Here is a 19,482-nt window from a genome sequence, read left to right on the forward strand (position 1 = left end):
CCATGCCGGGCGACGTCACGGTCCTTGATTTAAATCTATTCATAAAGGGCTTTTGAACCGCTCTTAGTCTGACCCGTCACACAGGACCTGTTTGCCTTGGGAGACCCTATCAGGGACATATAGCCCCCGACAACACAGCTCCTAGGATCACTCGGGTACTCAAACCCCTCCACCACAATAAGGTGGCGGCTCAAGGAGGGGATATTTAACTTTCTTATAGATAATATGGAGAGCAACTAAACCACATCTGTACTTCTATCATTATCTTTTGTTTTGTATTTTCTACACAAAAACTGGATGTGAGATTCAGCGCTGACAAGTTTAAACAAAGAGATTTCAGAGACATTCATATGGTTCCCTCACCTCAAGAACCCCTCCGCACAAAAAGACAAAATGTCGAAGATTGAGAAAATAAATATCTGTGGATGAAAACAATCAAGAAAACAGACATAAAATGAATGAGGAAAACCACAGAGGATTAAAGCAAGTGCAAAACTAGCTTTAACAGCCAAATAGCAAAAGACAAAAAGGCAGACGCACACTAACCGAGCATCACTCTTTTCCACTTGACCGTACTCACCTCAGTCACCCCCAGCTCAGGGGAAAGATAACAGCAAAGGCAGCCAAGTGCCTGCTGTGCTCCTGGGACACGCAGAAACCTGGAGGAGACAGAGATTAGTGGCTCTCAGAAATAGAAAGCAATAGATACCCCAAGTCATCTGGAGAGAGGAACGAAGCATCATGTTCTGCAGGTCGAGACCAGTTACAAGCTTGACCATGTAACCAGAGCGCAGATTCAGATGCTATAACATCATGATTCACTGACTCAACTCTCAAAGTATTAGAGAGAGTTGTGTTGCTTTTCTGGTGTTTGTCTTCTCTAAAGCTCACTTTAAAGAAGTCAGGAGAGAGACCACTGGAAAACCTACACAAGACCATTCTGAATGTCTGATTGGTATCTGAGTTGATGAAAACGTGTTTGAGAAGGAAAACCAGGCTTGAAAGATCTGATTACACTGAAGGCAGCAATTAGGTACATACAGCAGATAATCTGGCAATGTTATAAAAATCAGCTGTTGTCAACAAAAGATAACACTGGCCTGGCAACAAACAGGAAAAAACATTAATTGAAATGAGTTCAACTCCAGACCAGAAAAGGTACATGGACACTCTCCCTTTATTTTCCATGAACCTCACAGATATCTTGTCTGTAAATGTATTCTTATTGTGCTTTCTTTCTGTGCTAGCAGCAACTGGGGATTGGTTTTCTTCTCTAATGCTCTACATGGTCGGACAGAGTCTTGGCTGTGGGACCAGATGACTGAGGATGGATGAGCTGCAGGTCACGACACCAAACACTCAGCATACATGCTGTCACTTAAGCCCTGGTTCCTTAAAAATGTGGGTCAGGGTTTGGTGCTGATGGATTTTCCCGTGACGGCGCTGATAACCAATTTACTGAGCCTGCATCTGAGGATGATGATAAACTCAAATAGGCAGAAAAAGAAAAGTTGAGATGGAGCATAACATCCAACCAAAGTGGAAGACATTTGGCATTCAAGGTATATCATTTGTCTTTTGATCTTATGCCACCAAGTGTGTTTTGGCTAAACTCCTAAAAGGTTAAGGTCAAGCGTGCCATTCTTTTGCTCTGCTTTCTCTAAGCTCCATGACAAGACAAGTTTCCAAAACCAATGTGGAAAAACTGGGCTGAACTCCAAAGGTCTGCTGGAAGACGCTGACCTGCTGCGCTGATACCAAACAGACCCGTGCCTGGATTTATAAAGTTTCTAAAAATTCTACTTCATTGGAAGACAGTCACTTGGGCAGAAAGTTAAAGTAACCAGAGATGACCTGAGCCTGACTGTAACCTGTAAAGTCACACACACTTGACCATTTCCTTCTAAACCTCTCATCCTCAAGCTTCTAAGAGCAGCACTGATGCAGGACCCTTAATCTCTCACACACTCTCTCACAGTAAAATTAAATAAAACAGTCATCAGTTTTAAACCACTACTGCACACCACAGTTATAAAGTGCCAGGACCTGCTTTAACAGCATTTTCTTTATAAATCTTTCAGCTTTTTTTTAAAGATAAACCCTGGTGAAGCTGTCAGCTCTCCTGCCATGAAACACACATAAATCTTTGTAAAACCTCAAACAGCCAGTAAATCAGCACATAAAACATGGCGAGAGCATAGTAGTGGACTTTCTAATACTAAGCTTAGAAAAAAAATTACATTAAGTGTGAACGTTTCACTTAAAATGTCCTTTAATAGTCCAGGTCTGACATTTATTGCCTAAGGCACCAAACTAGGTGGTCTGACACTATTCTCCACACACTTGTACAGACAGACATGCTGTAAACTAAAAACACAATGCTACAAAACCCAGATCCCTCAAAAACAGTAGCAACAAGAGACTCCAATGGACATACAGTATTTAACTCCAAAATATCTGGTGAACCTGAGCATTCTGACTAAATGCTAATTGCAGGAGCTGGACAAAGGACTCTCCTATCTACCACACTCATAATTCATATGGCAGACAGCTACAGTATAAAGGGCAGTATGTGTTTTCTGCTGTGACAGTAATGAGGGTGTCCCCTTACTTGGTAGATTTAATTTTAGCACTGAACCAAGGCCTGGGGAGCTACCGAAACTAATTGGTGCACAGTTCAATCTGTTTCATATCAAGTTGTAACCAAATGCATTATCCTATAACGTATGTAAAGTCGAGACAACAAAAGGATCAGTCATTCTCTCACTCTACAAACCTTTTCCTAAAAACTGAAATGAAGCTGTCCTGTATTTTGATAAGGGCACTAAACACATCTGTGACCTCTGTCACTGGTCTCCACTTGGGGGACCAGCATGGAGTCCTATATACTGATCGGTATCAGGGGCCTAGCAGCTCCATTGCTACCTTGGGCCTGAGGTCAGGGTACTGTATGTGCTGTGTTGTGCGGAGGTCAAAATTTCATCAATGTAGATGTTTCATCACACCGCTTCACTAGTCAGAGTGTTGTTAGCTGAAACATTTCTAAACCCAGAGATGAAGAACAGATTTGTGAAGGGATGCACGTCTCAGCTGGTCAAAACACTGCAACGTGTTAATAACAGAGGAAGAAATGGCAAGAGAGAAGACCAAAGATGCCTGGTCTCAGGTTCACCACAGTGATATGAACATACAGGGCTGTGCTAAATACAAAGGTGACTTTCTGATTTACAAAGGTTACGAGGCTCCATTAGTCTGTGATGTACCGTATGTAGGTCACAAGCAGCATGTCATCAACAACTGTTGCATCTCTAAGCACTTGTTGACTGAAATCCTGATTATAAGGGGTGGTACTTAAGTATTACATTGAACAAATACTGGGTTTTGTTATAAAGTACCAAGGTGACACGTTTAAGGCCAAACATGCCTTAGCTGTATGCAATAAAATAAACACTTTTTGTTGGTTAGACTGAAACACTAACTGGTGTTTGTTAGAAGCCAAAAGGTGAGAGTGAAATCTGAACATTATAACATTCATCTGCTTCATAACTACCATTACTGGAATCAGTTCAGTCCCAGTACATTTCACCAGTTCCTTGCATCAATGACCCCAGAGTGATATAGTAAGAATGACTGCGTGCACAACTTTGTTAGGACGTGCAGGGTCGTTACTTTAAGAAGGAAGCCTACTGTGCAACAGCCAATAATCAATCACGCAGCACTAAGTGAAATCCATTTTTAAAACGTTTCTAATAAAAAAAAAGTTTATTCTCTGGCACATCGAAAACGTGTTTTCTAAAAGTAAAATTAAAACCGTTGTTCTGCAAGTTATTTTGAACCGAGACACTCCGATCTTAAGTAATTTGATTGTTTTACAGGCTGCAGTATAATTTTTACATTTATTTCCGTACCTCCTCCAGCGCTATTTATAGTCGGACGTCCAGCCGGGTGACAGCAACGAATACTTTGACCAGATATGGTTTCCTTCAGAGCCGCCTGGAGTCGCACCGCGAGGTCCGCTCTGCCGCGAGCGCGCAACCCGGGAATCCGCCAAAAAGCCCACTAGACAGAAGAGGCCATGACCCGTGGACAATCCCGAATTCAGCAGGTTTCAGTGAAGCTAGCGAAGTTACCTCCCGTTTCCTGGTCGGCTCCCGACAGGTTTGTGAAGCTCAATCTCATCTCCCGCAAAGGGCAGAGTAAACTTACGGACAGAGATCCTCCCCCACCTCCCACGGCACACGGCTGCCCTGTCACTCCAGTGATGTCATGTAGTTCTTAGCGCAGCTGTGTCCATTATCGGACACATTCGTTCGCGATATGACAAGCGTCATGCAGAGAAGCCTTCATACGTGCAGTTGTCAAATTGATCCGTTTAAGCTTAGTCGTGGTCGCGACAGTCTGGGTGCCAAATGCAGTGCTGGAAGTGCTCGATTCACTTACTTTTGAAGTAACCTACCCAACAAAGCAATGAGGCTCCACCCCAAGTGGACGACCTGCGTTCCAACTCCTACTTCAAGTACAAAAGGACGTTAGTAAAGATACAGTACACAGGTGTGCTCCGTGTTTCTAGTGGATTCAAGATGCAACAGGTGAACTCCAATTAAGGAAACAGGCTGCATGTGTTGTGTCACAGAAAAGGCTGAATACTTCTGTACATGACACTTCAGACTTTCATTACGTTTGCAAAATGTCACTTTGTCATTGTGGGTTACTGAATCCAGACTGATGGCCAGTTTGACAAGGTTATAAAGCTAACATGAAATCTACAGCATTGGCCTGGTAGCCCAGTGGCTACAGCACATAGCTGCAACACCCAGTCCGATGCCAGCTGGGGACTAAGGTTGCATCACAGACTGCATACTCTCTTTTTACTCCATGTTACCCGTCTGCAGCTGCTGACCGCTAAGTATCTGCTAAGTATTAAATGTGAAGAGATATCAATATTTTCTGCACTTAAAAGCATTTTTTTCTTCATTTCATCCTTGTGAACACCTTTTCATGTTGAAAGAACACTAGAAATCTAACTTAAAATGTCCAACACAGGATGTTTAATGTTGTCCCATTTGTGAAGTATTAATACAAAAACATGCATTAAGTGGAAAACAAGCCACACTATAGCATGCACAAGTCACAGCAAGCAGAAACCAATTAGAAGGCAATATTTCATTACTGACACAAACCAAACATGCAACACCAGGCGCCTTGAACAAATTAAAGTCATCCGAGTTTGTTTCCAAATGATTATTTAAAGGACACATTTGATGTGTACCATTTTTTTCCCACATAAATGCTGAGTTTTCAAATGCAGTTAGTCCTACAATAGTACAATCAGAACTGTTGACTCAAAACAATATTGTCAGTCCTACATTTACAAGACCCTTGACTATGCCCCCGACATTTAAAGTGCTTTTCAAAGTCTTTGACTGGGAGGAAAATCCAGAATGGTGAAGGTTTCACTTCCCACCATGCATGAGGAGACATCCTACGCAGATGAAGACAGCTCACTGCCGATGTCGGCCATGATGCTGTGAACCCAAAGGTCCTTATCCTCCGGTGAGGTGTCCACCAGGTAAACTGTCAGCCTGTGCTCCCACAGCTCGGCCTTCACCTCCTGCACGCTCTCCACCTGGGCGACCAGCGCTCGTTTCTCCACATGGTTTCTGAACAACATGGAGGCCTCCTCTGACCACTGATGACGTGTCACACCTACAACACAAACAGGAGGTGGCATCAGGAACCACACTGATTACATTGTGTCAGACTGGATAAATGAGAACTAGCAGGTTAACTGATAAGGAAAACAATTCAGCCCTAGACAATGACTTAATGATGAAAGCTAGTACATTGCTAAGACAACACAGAACGATCCACGATTGCTTGCATTAAGTGTAATATCGAGAAATTACCAGAATCAAGAAATTATGCACTAAGCAGGGAACGGGGTGGAAAATGCTTCTGGAGAAACCTAAATTTTAATCTGAGGACTGAAAAGTAATTACTTCATTCTGAAACAAACAGCCAAGTCAATACAGCACCTGTCATATATAAAACAAAAAAACCTCTTGCTGCATTCCCACCACTGACACTGAATGAGAGCAACTTGCCTGCCAGCTGTGCAGTGATGGCCTGGAAGGGCAGCTGCCTGAATTCCTCTATCAGGGGCCTGATGAGAGTCCTGGGGACCAGCTCATGCTTGCCGTGGTCCAACTCGTAGACAGAAATCAACCCGTTGGCCAGAACTGTCTTCACCTGGACACGGTGCCAACTAAGTAGAGAGGCAGGCATCAGGTGAGCCATAAACCATCAGACAACAGCAGCCTCTTGTTTTTACATGGTCATCATTTCCTTACGAGAACAAAGAACAGGCTGCTGGTCTTCCATAATACCAAAGATTTATACAGCCAGTAATGTGAAGGTACACATCAAATGCATCAAGTGTGTATCCTTAAGTAACACAGCAGTGCTATTCACTTGAATGCTGTATCAAAAGCACAACAGTTAACACAGTTACAAGAAATTTTACCACATTCATAAATTTGTATAGCAAAAAAGTTCCAAGATCTAGTGACATCATCATTTAAGGTGCACTTGTGGAAAACCCTGTGTGCTCACACCAATTCAGGTTTGAAACAAGTGCAAACAAATTAAATCACTCACTTCTTGTCTATTTTGGCAGCGTAGAGCTCTCCTTTCTGGATGTGTATGGTTGTGTTGGTCCTACACATTTGATTATAATAGAGAATCATCTCCCCCATCAACACCACCAGCTTATGCAGGTCCTGCCATGGCTGCAGCACAAAGTAACCGGGGTGGCAGGCCACTGGCACAAACACATCCATGTTCTGACCAGGCTGGAAAATCGAGAAGAATCGGGTGAATACAATCACAAGGCTTTATCGGGGTTTTCCCCCTACCACAGAAAGGCTTAGGCACAGCAACTAGGTATCTCTGCAGAGCACCTAAACTTAATGTGAAAAGGTGACATCAAAATCAATGTAAAAACAATGGTGAGTTACAGTCAAGGCCAAAAATATTGGCACCCCTGCCTTTGTTAGGTAACAGCACTTCTTCCAGAAAATTGTTGCAATCACAAATTCTTCGGTGTTCTCGTGTTTATTTCTTTTATTTACATTGGAGCAACACAAAAAGCAGAGAAAAAGCCAAGCCCTGAATCTGCTCTTTATCACCAAGAGCTGCATCATATCACCAACCTAAAATTCTGACTGGCTTCTCTAACACTGCTGGAATCGGCTCATCATTTATACTCCTTGATTTCTCTGGCTTCACCTTCATTCTAGCCCACTTTAAGTTAGCATTCAGCTTGTCCTGTCATCCATATATGCTATGGGTGGTAACTGTTGCCCTGAGGGAAGCCTCGCTCCTCCTGCAACCCACCTACATGCCCTAATAATAACAACCTCTATTGCCATGGTAAACACCAGTGGTGAGATTGAGCATCCTGCCCATCTCCAGTTGCTGCCAAGATGTAGAATACTCTACTGTTGTGAAACATATCTGGATAGCCTGAAAATATTCTCTCACTAGGCTTTTAACTAACTCTGGTACTTTAAAATAAGCTAGTGCTTCCCACAGTAGGTTATGTGGTACAGAACCAAAGGCATTAGCTAGTTCTAAGAACACCACAAGCAACAAGGTTCTTGCTTTATGCCCTTCTCTTTCTTTGGCTACTCTCACCACTCTGACTCTGCTGTTTGATGCTACTTTCTGCTTCCTCCTCACTGGCAGGGATGCTGATATCCTGCACTCTTTGGTTACTCACCTGTTGCTGGCTTTCACCTGACTGACTCAAATGACCACTAAGGAAGTACTGTTCAATGTGGGGTCCCAGACCTTCTCTTGCCCTGATGTTTTCTAAGGCCCTTGTTTGACATCACTTTTCCTCCAGCCACAGTGACATAACCTGCAGTTATATAATTTATGTCTACCTCTTACATGACAAGTAAGCCCCTACATAGGGTTTGTCCCTCTCCACAGACCTGGGGGAGCTCCAGTGGAGGAGGCATTGAAAGTGGCTGAATCCCAGTGTTAGTGGTCACATCTCCAGTGGACATGTCCCCTGCTCTGTGATGAGGCTGGACTGAGGCCTTGACAACGGGGCTTGGGTCCAAGCTGTTTAGAGTCAACTTCTCCACTAGAGCACTGAGACCTAGAAATTTGGAAAGCAGGTACAAGCAAAACACTCAGAGACTGTACATTTTTTAAATCAGTATGCTTAAAAGCAAATTCAAAACAACAAAACATGCCTATCCTAAAACAGTTTGACCAGAATTGTTCATGAAAACTACTAACAGCAACTGATGTGTCAAGCGTCTGGTCTCGTTTAGTATTACCTGAATCCATGCTGCGTTTATAGCTGGTGGTTTTGTTGCTCTGTGCTTCGAGTTTCTGCCACCACTCTGACTGAGCCATCTGATGGTTGATGCTCTTGTCCAGTTCCTGGCTGTCAGTACCAATGAACAGGTACATATAGACCACTTGGTCACCTTTGTGCTGATCTAATTTCAAGATCTAAAATTGGGGAAGGAGAAGAAAAAAACAAACAAACAAACAAAAAAACAAGAATAAATATACAGTATACAAAGACAGAGAGCCCAGGAGATTGCTGTTACTTTGCCTCAAATAACATGAGTCATTAAAGCTACAGTGTGCAAACACTTCAGTACATCAGGCTGTCCTCTAACAGCCTTATCTTCATTTGCAGTATCTATATTTAGATCAGCACTACACTTGCCAAACCATACACTACATGTGTCAAACTCAAGGCCCGTGGGCCACATCCGGCCCTGTGTACAATTGCATCCGGCCCGCGAGATCATTTTATATATCTGTTTTTAATGGCCCGGCGATATAAGCACCGATAACACACAACTACAAATCCCATAATGCAGCGTAACAGCTGCCTTACCGAACGATAGACTACCTGCAATCATTCTTGCGTCAATTACGTCAGATCAATCAAGCGTCTGTTGATGTATACAACCCTAATTTCGAGTCAAAGCTAGCTCCTAACAATGGCCAAGAGAAGAGTTGATTCTGAAAACAGAGCCTTTCGGTGGGAGGCTGAGTATATGTTTACTGACATTGTCAGTAAACCCGTGTGTCTTATTTGTGGAGCTAATGTGGCTGTAATTAAGGAATATAACCTAAGACGGCACTACGAGACAAAACATCAGGACGAGCTGAAAAACGTGAATGCAGAGCAGAAGCTACAGAAGATAGAGGAGTTGAAGAGGAATCTGACATCACAGCACGTTTTCACCAAAGCGAAGCTGCTGTGAGCGCAAATTTTATTGCGGCAGAGGAGATAGCCAAATCAGCCTGGCCATTTACTGAGGGAGAGTTTCTGAAGAGCTGCATGATGAAAGTGTGCAACGTCTTGTGTCCAGACAAAAAGCAGGTGTTTGCAAATGTAAGCCTTAGCAGAAATACAGTTGCTGATTTGGGCCTGCGATCTAAAGTGTGCTTTGAATTTTGGCCCCCTGTGCGATTGAGTTTGACACCCCTTGCCATACACTGTTCATGTGCTTCAAGCAGTCAAGCTCTTATTTGCTTCCTATGTATTTTTTGTATGCTTGTCTTACAGCAGCAATTGTTAGAAATACAGAACAAATACATCTTGGGTGTAATTTCAACAGATGGTGTTACCTTCATTTTACAATCTTCAGATCCCAGGAGAACCTCCTTCAACATAACAGCCTCTGGGCTCCAGTCTCCCTTTGGAATGGTAACATCAGCCAGACGACACTTGATAGCCTGGTGAGATACATGTAATGCATGTGCCACAAACAACTATTTGATCAGAAAACCCAGTGCAACTGTCCTCAAGATGCCGGTTCTTAATCTGTTAGGACACAGAGCATTTCATCCAGATTTTGAGGCCACTGACAGGTGTGGCTGTTCTGCCCACCATCGGAATGTGTTAATGGGTTAGCAGGTAAAGAGCTGTGAATGCTATGGTAGAAAAGTGCCAGTTGTTTAAAAAAATTCCATCTGTGCCCCTAAACTTTTTCAATTCAGAGGACCAGTGCACATAAAGTCAATGTAGAGCTCTACATTCACTCAACATATTCACAATAGTAGGATCTTCAGAAACAGCCAATAAGACGACATGTTCTATAAAACAATGATTACCACTGATACAATGTGTGTTATAGACAAAATTCCTCAACTTCCCTGAATTTATGCAGTGTATAAAACTGAAAATAACTTACACACAGTACAACTTTAATACTGCTGGATATCACAAAATGTTTCCGATGGAATAAAAAGCTCTACGGGCACAGTGATGACTTCTTCTAGAAATCAAATAGGACACCCGTTTTCAAAAAGGATCAAAAAATGGTGATTGTGCCCTTAACCACATGTAAACAAACTTACACACACAAACAACTGACCTGTGGTGGGATAATGGTGAAGTCTTTGAGGAGAACAGGTGGAACTTCTCGGAGATCTGTGACCTCTACAGTTGCTGGGACACCCAAGTCAATGAAGAGAACCTCTGTCACTCTGCTGCCATACATGTTGGTGATCTGAAAACACGAAGAACAATATGTGAGCTGGCACCAAAGAACTGTCAAACACGTCAATACTTTCAATGTCTAAAAGAGTTGTAAGTTTAATAATTTTAAGCTTTCCAAGAAGCTACATTTTTATGATTCAGTACCTCCACTCTGGACCACTTCCCTTGGTAGCGGGCTAGACAAAACTTGCCACAAAAGGGTCTGGACACCAGGAACTCCGATGTTGTCTGGCAGAAGAATTACAGTAACACAATTAGGGTTGCAACGGTATGAGATTTGCTCTGTATGGCGACCGCCTAAGAAAATATCACAGTATTACTGTTATCAGCGGTATGGTGACTGCCTAAAAAAATATCACAGTATTACTGTTATCAGCTACAACAACCTTCAAAGGAATGAAAACAGAGGGTGTTTTATATCGCAAGTGACTGTGACAGTTGATTGAGCTGGATGGCAGCAATAGATTGATCCTGAAACAGTTATAACCATAAATAAAGCATTCTATAGAAGAGAACCTACTGTAGTTAATTGGTACATTCAAATTTGTGTGTCATCATGACATGAAACAGTCTCTCTGCATTACGAAGCCCAACAAAGAAACAAGTGAAGACTGGACTGCAGCTGCTTTGTCATAACTGTAAAACAGTTTACAGCAGTACAAGTGCTACAGCAAATAGAAGTATATGCGTACTCCGATGTCTTGTCTACCTGGGAGATGAAGAAGGCCTCTACTTTTTCGAGTAACTTGCTGAGCCTTGCTGTCCCTCTGGAAGGTAGCTGACAGTAGATGATGCCATCTGCACACACATTTGTGACAGATACATCCTGATAGGTAGCATTTACCTACATGCAACGGAAAGAGTATTGTTAAATAATGCCAGGATTATTGATAACATAATTAGTGTGCCGCTGAGGGCTGACAAGTTGTTGGGTTAATTCCAAGTGAATGAAAACCTGCAGGGTTTCCACAGCACAAAGCTGTCTACTGTAGGACAAGGCAGACTAATGGAAACTGTACAACAGCACCACTCACTGGTAAAAAATATACCAAACTCCCACTTCACTGCTATTTAAGCACAAAAATGACCTTGGATGGCTGTGATACACATTTCTTGTCCTGTCAGCTTGAAACCATCTTCTGGTGAATTTGCACACTGATGCACCACCATCAGTGCACCACCTGGACCTGGTTACTACACATGCGTACATTACCACTAAGGTTTGTAATGGGAAATTTATATCAAACAACCTTTTTAGTGTATTGGCTGTTGCTATGTAGCTATTTTATGCAGTTATTTGTGTGACTGATTGAATCTGTGCCAGCATGTGACATGCCTTTGTGTGACTGATTTAATCAGATAGCTTGTATCCTGAGTATAACAAGACATGCAGCTCTCTGAGGAGCCTCTCTCCTTCAGACTGTTACTGTTAGCACTCTGTACAGAGATTGCTCCTTCTCTGCAGGGAATAAATGCGCAACAACTTTCAGATTTTGTATCTACTTCATTCTACACTTACAGAGCCTTAATAAGATAAGTTTTGCCACAACAGGTTACGGGAGCTTGAATAACATGGCGACAGGAAAAGAACATAAGGGGCCACGGCGGGGCTTGGTCGGAAAAAAACAGGTTACACTAAACTTACAGTCAGAGGGTTGTTCATTGTGTCCTCCTGGAGAGCCTTGAGGCAGGCAGAGTTGATGTTGATGTCAACATCCTGCGAAGTGTCATGCAGCACTGCCAAAGGCATCTCATTCTGTTGACATGGCTCTAATGTCTCCATCAGCAGGATCTTTTCAACTGCCAAATGGTCCAGGGAGGACACAACCAGTGGATGGGAGCTGAATGCCTCTAAACCTAACAGGGGAAAGAGAAAGAATGATGGCAAAAAGATGTGGAGCAGGATATCTTTGTGCTTTCGCCCACATCAGTTATGGAAAAACAAATCCCAACGTCATTCCAAATCTCTTCTATTTACCTGCAAGCCTAACGTGTGTAGCCTGAAAGGACAGAGAGAGGAAGTTCTGGTGCAGCTCCAGCAGATGAGTCCCACTCGTCTCCACAGAGAAGCCATAATCTACATAGTATACCTTGAAGGAAGACAAAGAGCTCATTTGCTGCTAAACCTCTGATGCTGTCAATGCAGGATACCTAACTAGAAAATTGTCGTAAGCTGTGCCCAGGGCAGGAGTTGATTCTTCTGAAGTCTACATTTTTACATCAGACCATAAAGGGCCTATTCACAACCCTGAGCTTTTTTGTTTTAAAATTCTGAATTACAACAAGGGTAATTAAGGTTTAAAAAAAAAATACTAAAACAACTTGACAACTAACTGAACACATTACCTGGAACCTATTAGGGGCCACGACCTTCAAGATCTGGCCTCTGGCCAGCTCGTCTCCATCCTCCCCTCTGACTGCTACCAGCTGCCCGACAACAGGGTTAGACAAAGGAGAGGAGTGTTGGCTGTAGAAGGAGCACATCAGCTCCTCCATGGCCTCTTGGGCATTCGAGTAGTTCTCACCTACATACCTGAAATGAAGAACAGCATTATTTGGCCTTTTCAAACTATGCATAGCATACTGTACATACATAAGAACAATGTAAACATGATATCATACAGAGGACAAGAACTCTTGTCATCACTTTCAATTTTTATGGTGCCAAGACAAAATTAAGCTGGTACTAAAATTACCCTGCACTTCCTGGTAATATTTAAAAGTGTTGGTAACTGTGTGGAACTATAGATGAGATTAAAAATGCCAGGAGGAAACACTGTTGTCATACAATATTAGTTGGAATGTCAATTATTTTTAAAATATACATTTGGCACGAGGGGCAGAGCCTCTCCTGCATTCTGATGCACTTTTGTCTGACATAGACAAATTTGCTCATTTGCTAGCAGATCACAGTGGCTTGAGCACAGATGCTTTTAATACTATCTCTGCATTGTAGAAAAAAGTATCCCCCTTTTATGTCATAATCAACAGTGCACAACCAACTGCAACATAATTTAAATGAATCTTACACTTAAATAAGCTCATTGGTTTAATACATGATGTAAAAGTCACATCACTTCTAACAGTAAAAATGCTATAATAAAAGAAACATTCTTGATGGGCTCTTTTCATTTGCTTGTGAACCACTCTTCCACTGTATGCACCTAGCTTCAACAACAATTTATGCCACTAATGTCTGCATGAATAATGTGTGTCCTACCTAACAGTAACAGCATTGCTGCTTTTGGCATCAGTAACCAATACAGAAGGGTACTGCTCTGAGGGAGGAACTAGACGGGGAGGAACCACCAGGCCCAGGACCTCAAGACCAGAGGGGAGGGGATGGCTTCTGCACAGCCCGCTTTCTTGGCTGCCTGTGGCTTCTATGTCTGTTCTTCTGGAGTTATACAGGATGGCCTGACCATAGGAAAGCACATAATCCACAAACACATTAATAAAATTGTTGTTGGAAGCATTACATTTCTTCCATATCAGTCATGTTTCCAAATTCTTCCCTTGCTTCCAGACAAGGAGCAATTGCTGCGCCAAGGGAGCTGTTTGGTCATGTCAGGAAGTAGGGGTGTGAGGATACACTTAGCTCACAAACAAAGACATTTTAACACTGTTTTTAAGAAATCTTCTATGATAAAACATATGACTGGAAAACCTGTCTTTTATTCGAATGAAAGTCACAAAATGCAAAACAGTGCATTTTGAAATCGTTTTAACTATTCATCTTGTAATGTCAATTCAGTTCTACTTTGAGTATGAATTATCATATGCAATAAAAAAACAATATGCAGGCACTGTACAAGGTTTTACCACAAACTCAGCTGACTGGCTTCTCTCCTGTAGGGTTTCACGAGTCTCTTCAGACCTTATAACTGTGCATGAACTACGCAGGAGCTTCTAACTTTTAAATGAAGCTTTGTGTGACCTTCTTACTATTTTCACCCTCACTGCACTGGATGGTGACATAATCCAGCAAAGCTGCTGCATTGACCAATCATGTATGGAGGACAACTGAGACATGGACACCCAAGGAAAAATACTCATTTCTTTACGTTGTTAGCATGAGCACTAATGTTAGCATTAATGGGAATATGTTGTCACACTCAATCATACCGGCTTCTGCTCTGGTTCTTTTATGCATTGATATTGAGAGACAATTTTTGCCTCAACGAGAAATATTGTCACATTTCAATATCATGAGATTTCGTGGCATGAGATCTCATTACACCCCTAGTAGGACGAGAAATGACTTAACAGTACTGGTCAAGTCTTACATAACACTGTGTTGACACTGGTACACGCACCTTCTTCTTGTCATTCGCCATGGGGTACTCCACAGTGCATATATCCAGCAGAAAAGACAAATTGTCCAGAGCATGTTCAGGGAATGGCACCTTGTATGTGTCCATGAACAGTTTAGGCAGAGCATGGGCCCACAGTCCGTGACTGTACTTGGACAAAAGCTCCTTTATTCTCTGACGCACCTCATCTGACAAACCAACATCAGATGATGTTGAACGACAGGCCAAATCAGCAGGAGAAGAAAAGGTGACCTTCAAAGGGGGTAAAATGTCAGGCCCAGCGTTTGCTGGTTTAGGGTAAGTCCAGATAGGGACTGAGAGCTGACTGCTGCTCTTGTTACTGGTGGCAGTGTTAGTCAAGTTATGATTAACTATACATGCACTATTGGCATTGATGTCAAAATCAACACATGAGGTCAGCTGAGGAGCCAGAGCTGGGTTGTGGGCAGGGCTGCGCAATGTGACTGAAGACAGTTTGCCTGAGGGATCAACAGATTGTGGAGGATAAATGAAAGTGGGCTTAGCCAAGGGATTTGTAGGGGAGGCCCTAGGTTTGAGGAGAGGGTTACAGAGACAATCAGGTGTTGAGGGGCCTGAAGAAATAGGTGTGGTGATGGTGCTTGAATTGTTGGATGTTGTGGGGGAGTTGTTGGTGCTACTTCTAGGGACAATAAAGGGCCTGGGAGGCAGAGGAGGGTAGATCAGTCGGTCAGCTCGGCTGGTGCTGCTGGGTTGCTCCACCTGTGAAGGCCAGATGAGCAAGAGATAGAGAGAGAGAAAAAAAAAAGATCTCAGCTCCTCTTAACCTGCGGAAAGTTGTGTATAAAATGTTCTTCCTAGTTAAGAACTTTTAGTCCTGCAACTCAATACAGCAACATGCTGTCTGGCCATAATAAAAAGGTACATAATAGGATGCAAAAATACTAAAATGAAGCTATTTAAGGTGCTCTCCAGACAGATGTTTGGGGGGGTTGCATCCTCTGATTTCTAAACAGTATTTGTAAAACAATATTTAGTTTTTGACTTGCATATACAAACACTGATAATTTTGTCCCCAGTGGTCAGAAGCTGGATTCAACTCCAAATGCCTCACAGTACCTCTTTTTGAAAATGTTAAATAAAACATACACCCCGTGTAATTAAAAAAAAAAAAAAAGGATGGTCATATTTGTACCCAACTTAAAAAGCATGCTGATGTGTGAGTTTCTACAAATAAAAGTTGTTGCCTCACCATACAAATGTGTGTCCACTTTTCCAGGTCTACGAGTACCTGAGGGTGGAGTTTCTCACTGAACATTTGACTGTAGACATCTGATAACTTTGACATCCACAGCCCAGTGCAGTGTCGCTCCACCAGCTCAGTGAGTCTGCTCTGTACCAGCTCCATATCATACAGCACAGACTGCATGGAGATGTCACACAAATCATTTACACATTTTAGATGTTTTTCATAAATCAAGAATAATAAAAAAACTATGTACTAAATAAACTCAATAAAGAACAAAAAGAAATATCTGCTGTAGCACTACTGATGAAGTATGGCAGAAGTGTCTACAAACAAAGGAAAATCACAAACTTTCTTCCTGGAGTTTTTTTTATAAATATGTTTTGTTCATAAACAGAAAATGTAAGAAGAAACGATCTGAGGGCTCATGTAATGTGCGAGTCTAACACAGCTCCTGGCTGTATGGTAGCTCCTTATACAATGTCATGAGGTTTAATATAAAAAGGTGACAAGTAGAGCCTATTCTTCTTTCTTTTTTTTTACACAAACAGAACATTAGGGCTCTGTGTGGATTCAAGTGATTGATTTCACCTCAACCACTTACAAATTGCATTTTAATAAGGATGTTGTCAGGACACGACAAACTTCAACTGTAAACTGCAAAGCCATCTCCAGTGCAAATGAGACACTAAGTGCAGAGAAGGATTTTCTGTACCTGGTGTCGCTGGACTGTTTGCTCAGTGGGCTTGTCTGTGAACAATTGTGAACAGAAAGAAGGAAATGTTAACAGACTCCGATACTAAAAAACAGACTGATTTAGGTTGTTGCTAGTTAATCTGGTTCTCATATTTCAACTATTTTTTGTTTTGGCTGTACTGTCAAATGTTGATCTTCTACTGTAGACTGCTCTGTCATTTCTTCCATGGTGACTTGTGTATAAAATGTCTTTTACTCCAACTCAGGAGACCTGCCCTGATAGCAAGTGGGGAATATGACAACTAAGCTGAACTACTACATCATTACTGAGACCAATAAAGGCTTCGTGTAATCATTCGTTGCTACCTATACAAAGTATGATCCTTTGTTTAGCATGACCCTGTGTGATCCAGGCCTGTCAGCTGACGAGAAGGCTCCAACGCAGTATTGTCATACAGACATACAGTGCCTTGCGAAAGTATTCGGCCCCCTTGAACTTTGCGACCTTTTGCCACATTTCAGGCTTCAAACATAAAGATATAAAACTGTATTTTTTTGTGAAGAATCAACAACAAGTGGGACACAATCATGAAGTGGAACGAAATTTATTGGATATTTCAAACTTTTTTAACAAATAAAAAACTGAAAAATTGGGTGTGCAAAATTATTCAGCCCCTTTACTTTCAGTGCAGCAAACGCTCTCCAGAAGTTCAGTGAGGATCTCTGAATGATCCAATGTTGACCTAAATAACTAATGATGATAAATAGAATCCACCTGTGTGTAATCAAGTCTCCGTATAAATGCACCTGCACTGTGATAGTCTCAGAGGTCCGTTTAAAGCGCAGAGTCAGGTCTTTTGCAGACTCCATCAGGTTTCCTTCCAGAATGGTCCTGTATTTGGCTCCATCCCTCTTCCCATCAATTTTAACCATCTTCCCTGTCCCTGCTGAAGAAAAGCAGGCCCAAACCATGATGCTGCCACCACCATGTTTGACAGTGGGGATGGTGTGTTCAGGGTGATGAGCTGTGTTGCTTTTACGCCAAACATAACGTTTTGCATTGTTGCCAAAAAGTTCGATTTTGGTTTCATCTGACCAGAGCACCTTCTTCCACATGTTTGGTGTGTCTCCCAGGTGGCTTGTGGCAAACTTTAAATGACACTTTTTATGGATATCTTTAAGAAATGGCTTTCTTCTTGCACCTCTTCCATAAAGGCCAGATTTGTGCAGTATACGACTGATTGTTGTCCTATGGACAGAGTCTCCCACCTCCGCTGTAGATCTCTGCAGTTCATCCAGAGTGATCATGGGCCTCTTGGCTGCATCTCTGATCAGTCTTCTCCTTGTATGAGCTGAAAGTTTAGAGGGATGGCCAGGTCTTGGTAGATTTGCAGTGGTCTGATACTCCTTCCATTTCAATATTATCGCTTGCACAGTGCTCCTTGGGGTGTTTAAAGCTTGGGAAATCTTTTTGTATCCAAATCCGGCGTTAAACTTCTCCACAACAGTATCTCGGACCTGCCTGGTGTGTTCCTGGTGTGTTCCTTGTTCTTCATGATGCTCTTTGCGCTTTAAACGGACCTCTGAGACTATCACAGTGCAGGTGCATTTATACGGAGACTTGATTACACACAGGTGGGTTCTATTTATCATCATTAGTCATTTAGGTCAACATTGGATCATTCAGAGATCCTCACTGAACTTCTGGAGAGAGTTTGCTGCACTGAAAGTAAAGGGGCTGAATAATTTTGCACGCCCAATTTTTCAGTTTTTTATTTGTTAAAAAAGTTTGAAATATCCAATAAATTTCGTTCCACTTCATGATTGTGTCCCACTTGTTGTTGATTCTTCACAAAAAAAATACAGTTTTATATCTTTATGTTTGAAGCCTGAAATGTGGCAAAAGGTCGCAAAGTTCAAGGGGGCCGAATACTTTCGCAAGGCACTGTATTTAATGATTAAGTATGTTACCCAACATGTTTTGGCACTATTCATTTGAATGAAGAGCTACATTAGGCCATTAATCAGCTGTATAATGTAGAGAAAACATTTGGATTATATGTTGTCAAATTCACAATATTAACAGTCTCGATATGGATCAAACATTCTATAATATGGCATTCACAATACATCAAAATTATTTGGAAACTTCCCAAAAGACAAAATCAACTCAGTGTAAAAAATAAAAACCATCTAATTCCCGGAATCCTTGTTTTATTTAAAAACTATAAAATGCTTTATAAGTAATGACAATACAAACAAACATACCTATGAGCTGCTGGCAATCTGCTAAGCTCCTCTCCTTCCTGTTGACGATATACAAGTCTTTTAATCATAATGTGCTTTTCACAGCAACACTATCAATCAATACAAATGGTTCTAGGTTATAATAATAAGTCTAGTGACCTATTCCAATATAATACTTATAGTAATTTCTAATATAATAGCTCGACATCCTAAAATGTCCTCTCACAAAGTTGCTAACACAAAAATAATTGCCCATCAGCCAGGGCTGGGCGATATGGCAAAAAAATAAAAATCTAGGTTTTTTTCATAATGTGACCGATTCACGATTTTGATTTTTTTTTATGTGTAACTAGCCAACTTAAACACAAGTACAACAACATGACTGAAGTAACATTCTCTTCTTAAGTAACATAAAAAAACATCAGTTTAAGAAACATTGTATTTTAGTGTGCATCCCATAC

At 41.8% G+C, this 19,482-nt stretch overlaps 2 protein-coding genes across 2 annotated transcripts in view; both read right to left on the reverse strand.

Moving 5' to 3' along the window:
- Window positions 1–4,220, reverse strand: part of tmod1 (tropomodulin 1) — a 21,656-nt gene extending 17,436 nt beyond the window's left edge. Inside the window, exons 1-3 of the mRNA XM_020618457.1 lie at window positions 3,909–4,220; window positions 581–659; window positions 364–419 (exon numbers count right to left, since the gene is read on the reverse strand). The gene's annotated coding sequence lies outside the window, so the exon portion shown is untranslated. The remainder of the gene's footprint in view (window positions 1–363; window positions 420–580; window positions 660–3,908) is intronic.
- An 805-nt stretch (window positions 4,221–5,025) lies between these two features.
- The window catches only part of tdrd7a (tudor domain containing 7 a), a 20,650-nt gene continuing 6,193 nt past the window's right edge, over window positions 5,026–19,482 (reverse strand). Inside the window, exons 6-22 of the mRNA XM_020618433.1 lie at window positions 19,043–19,080; window positions 16,794–16,828; window positions 16,085–16,255; window positions 14,857–15,594; window positions 13,761–13,957; window positions 12,887–13,073; window positions 12,519–12,630; window positions 12,186–12,397; window positions 11,250–11,384; window positions 10,685–10,768; window positions 10,416–10,550; window positions 9,667–9,774; window positions 8,352–8,529; window positions 7,998–8,167; window positions 6,658–6,851; window positions 6,105–6,265; window positions 5,026–5,706 (exon numbers count right to left, since the gene is read on the reverse strand). Coding sequence (XP_020474089.1) covers window positions 5,483–5,706; window positions 6,105–6,265; window positions 6,658–6,851; window positions 7,998–8,167; window positions 8,352–8,529; window positions 9,667–9,774; window positions 10,416–10,550; window positions 10,685–10,768; window positions 11,250–11,384; window positions 12,186–12,397; window positions 12,519–12,630; window positions 12,887–13,073; window positions 13,761–13,957; window positions 14,857–15,594; window positions 16,085–16,255; window positions 16,794–16,828; window positions 19,043–19,080 — 3,079 coding nt within the window. The 3' untranslated portion in view covers window positions 5,026–5,482. The remainder of the gene's footprint in view (window positions 5,707–6,104; window positions 6,266–6,657; window positions 6,852–7,997; window positions 8,168–8,351; window positions 8,530–9,666; window positions 9,775–10,415; window positions 10,551–10,684; window positions 10,769–11,249; window positions 11,385–12,185; window positions 12,398–12,518; window positions 12,631–12,886; window positions 13,074–13,760; window positions 13,958–14,856; window positions 15,595–16,084; window positions 16,256–16,793; window positions 16,829–19,042; window positions 19,081–19,482) is intronic.

This window comes from Monopterus albus, unplaced genomic scaffold (genome assembly GCF_001952655.1).
Source record: "Monopterus albus unplaced genomic scaffold, M_albus_1.0 scaffold205.1, whole genome shotgun sequence".
Taxonomy (NCBI): Eukaryota; Metazoa; Chordata; class Actinopteri; order Synbranchiformes; family Synbranchidae; genus Monopterus; species Monopterus albus.